At 50.2% G+C, this 3147-nt stretch overlaps 1 protein-coding gene across 1 annotated transcript; it reads left to right on the top strand.

Moving 5' to 3' along the window:
- Positions 1-1427: 1427 nt before the first annotated feature.
- On the top strand, positions 1428-2938 carry LOC106643979 (uncharacterized). Its single transcript, XM_089589057.1, has 4 exons — positions 1428-1516; positions 1606-2367; positions 2599-2665; positions 2738-2938. Exons 1-4 carry the CDS (start codon positions 1428-1430, stop codon positions 2936-2938), a joined length of 1119 nt encoding a protein of 372 aa, XP_089445183.1.
- Positions 2939-3147: the final 209 nt, after the last annotated feature.

Here is a 3147-nt window from a genome sequence, read left to right as displayed (position 1 = left end):
CCGATCCGCGACAAAATCGGAGGGGAGGGACTGATGGCACTTCCTCCTCCCGCGGGCGCCCGCTCAGTAGGCCATCGACGACACGCCCGGGCTGGTGACGATCTTCTCGAAACACGAGCCTTACACGCCGGCCAATTTGTAATTAAAGAAACGGTACAGCCAAAGGATGCTCCTTCGAGATACCGATCGGGTGGCGTATGCGGCTTTCGTACGTACATTGGTGATCGATTCGAGGGGGTTTCGCTGTAGCTTCCACACACACACACACACACACACACGTCCTGAATCGCTTACTGCATTTGTATGCGAGCAAGTGGTGATGGTCCAAGCGTAGGTGAGACCAATTGTCTTGTACGAGTGTGGATGTGTGTACTTATGTTGTTTAGGCCACTCGATGAGTCAGGGTACCTTGCATTCCTGCAGGTGAATAGAGATACGTGGGTCTGTACTTCTTTTGAAAAAAAGTGTGGATCTGATTAATAATTTCCTTGGTTCATCGTGAAAGGAGGAAAAAGCAGATGAGCCCTCCTAAGTGATCGTTTGAACAGTTTATACAACGTGAAACAATCGGTCACTCGTACTAAAGAAAAATGCTTCCATTGTGAAAAAAATTATACGTCCAATGTATACTCTTTCATACTTTTTTCTCTCGCATGAACCAAGGAAAGTATTTCTTCTCGAGTTTATTCAACCAGGAAAGAGAAAAGTCAAGGGACACACAAAAGTACCCGTTTTACGTGCCAAGCTCAAAAGTAGATGAGCTGGGTCGTCGTTTTGTAAGGTTCCTTTGACGAGCACGACTTTTTCGGAGAGGAGTGTGATATATAGTGCGGAGGAAAATAAAGGAACCATAATGTCTCGGTTTTTGTGTCCGGGCGTGTACTAATGGGTGTACCAAGAGGCTGCAATGGTCAGTTCTTCCAGTGTTTTATCGATTTTCTTTCGGGACAGTAACTGAGAAATGATGGTTATAAACTTACGTGTGACACAGTTTCATTAACTCTGACTCGCAAGCGTGATTGGGAGAATATTAGATCGCGATTTGGTGGATTGGAAAATGGAGAATGAATTTTGAATTCCTTTGCGATCGAAGGAAAACAACAGAATTAAAAATGTCAGTGTTTGCTGATTAATTCAAAAATGTATGTTCGAAGCAATAGAAAATCACGGTTTTGTTTGTTTTTCCCGTATCTATGGAGTTTGGATAACAGCAGCAAAATTCATTTCAGTCCCAAAATCAACAGAGTCCGGATGGCGTAACCTCCTTCGTGAAATTTTCCGTCTTTTTCGATTCGCGTAGCAAAATTTCAAGTTCACCCCCGATGAAAGAAAATTACCTAGTGTTTTGAATATCCAGCCTTAAATAAATATCTAAATAAAGTAAAACATTGGAATTCGTATAAAAAGAAAAAAAAAATATAACAACAATGCCCTGCGACGGTAAGAACAAGTCCTGCCAGAAGAGGCGCGAGCTCCTGCACCAGCTAAAATGCCTTATCACCACGATGGAGCGCAAGTGAGTCCTTTGAAACACAAAAAAAAAAAAAAGAAAAAAAAAATCTAAAAGTACTCACCGAAAATCCATTAAAATCCTTGAAAATAAAGAAAACCCTGCGAGTGGGACGAGGAGCCGTGCGGCATAACCAGCTGCCTCCCAAAGTGCCCGGCGATCTGCTACAAGCCGTTCACGTGCCAGCCCCCGGTCTGCAAGCCACCCTGCCCACCGCTCTGCCCACCCCTTTGCGAGCCACTCTGCCAGTTGACCTGCGAGCCCCTCTGCTCGCCCCCGTGCAAGCCCATCTGCCAACCACCCTGCAAGCAGATACTCTGCACACCGGCGTGCGGACCGGCCAGCCCCCCAGCTTGCAAGATGCTGTATTTACCATCGTGCCCGCCAAAGTGTCCGACACCCTGCACCGTCGTCTGCCTGCCCAAGTGCCCACCACCGTGTCCGCCACCGTGCCCGAAGCCCTGCCCGCCTCCGTGTCCACCGCCATGCCAGCTCGTCTGCCCAGTGGCTTGTCCACCAAAGTGCCCACCTCCGTGCCAGATTATGTGTCCAGTGCCATGTCCACCACCCTGCCCGCCCAAGTGCCCACCTCCGTGTCCAAAACCCTGCCAAATCGTGTGTCCGGTGCCATGTCCACCCAGGTGCCCGCCACCGTGTCCATCGCCATGTCCAAAACCCTGCCAAATCGTGTGTCCGGTGCCATGTCCACCCAAGTGCCCGCCACCGTGTCCATCGCCATGTCCACCTCCGTGCCGGGTTATGTGCCCAGTGTCATGTCCACCCAAGTGCCCGCCACCGTGTCCATCGCCATGTCCACCTCCGTGCCAGGTTATGTGCCCGGTGTCATGTCCACCTCCGTGCCCACCACCATGCCAGGTTATGTGCCCGGTGTCATGTCCACCTCCGTGCCCGCCACCATGCCAGATTATGTGCCCGGTGTCATGTCCACCTCCCTGCCCGCCAAGGTGTCCACCTCCCTGCCCGCCAAGGTGTCCACCTCCCTGCCCACCCAGGTGTCCACCTTCGTGCCCACCACCGTGTCCAGCTCCCTGCACCGTAATGTGCCCATCACCGTGTAAAAAGCCGAGTTGTCCACCACCCTGCAAACCCAGGCTCTGCTACACGTCGTGTCCTCCCGAGCCGAAGCCCTGCTGCGTACGTATAGTCAAACCTAACCTCAAACATTATCCTCGGCTTTGTTTCGTTCATGAAAGACATTTCACGCAGATCCCCCTGAAAGCGTGCAAGAGCTTCGAGCTGCGGAGCAGTTTCATGCAAAAGTGCCACTGCATCAAGAGGAACGGCTTACAGGACAAGTGCCTCATGTCCGACTGCATGGGCTACCCGGAGTGCATGACCAAGCTGTTCCCGATCTGCGACCCCGGACAGTGTGCCCTCATGAAACTCAGCTACATGGGCGGGTCATAGGTGGATTGTTTTGTTCCTTCGTCCACGTCGTCCCGTGTGTTTTGTCTTGTTCCTGGATTTTTTTTTTTTTTTTGAAAAATAAAGCCATACTCTTTTGTACACTCTTCAAAACGGCCTTGGTTGTACTCTGTTGCGCTAACCTCAAAATCAACACCACGTACAATCATTTTGAATTTAAAAAAAAATTGAATAAATATCTCTGGGTAGCC

The sequence above is a fragment of the Copidosoma floridanum genome, unplaced genomic scaffold (genome assembly GCF_036245765.1).
Source record: "Copidosoma floridanum isolate Cflo_tuat_1 unplaced genomic scaffold, Cflo_Japanese_pri ptg000007l, whole genome shotgun sequence".
Taxonomy (NCBI): Eukaryota; Metazoa; Arthropoda; class Insecta; order Hymenoptera; family Encyrtidae; genus Copidosoma; species Copidosoma floridanum.
The sequence above is the reverse complement of the archived record's forward strand: the minus strand, read 5'-3'. Positions and strand labels throughout refer to the sequence as shown.

Coding starts and splice junctions, on each gene's coding strand:
- LOC106643979 (XM_089589057.1), top strand. CDS start 1,428: ATGCCCTGCGACGGTAAGAACAAGTCCTGCCAGAAGAGGCGCGAGCTC. Junction 1,517..1,605: donor ATCACCACGATGGAGCGCAA/GTGAGTCCTTTG, acceptor TTGAAAATAAAG/AAAACCCTGCGAGTGGGACG. Junction 2,666..2,737: donor CCGAGCCGAAGCCCTGCTGC/GTACGTATAGTC, acceptor CATTTCACGCAG/ATCCCCCTGAAAGCGTGCAA.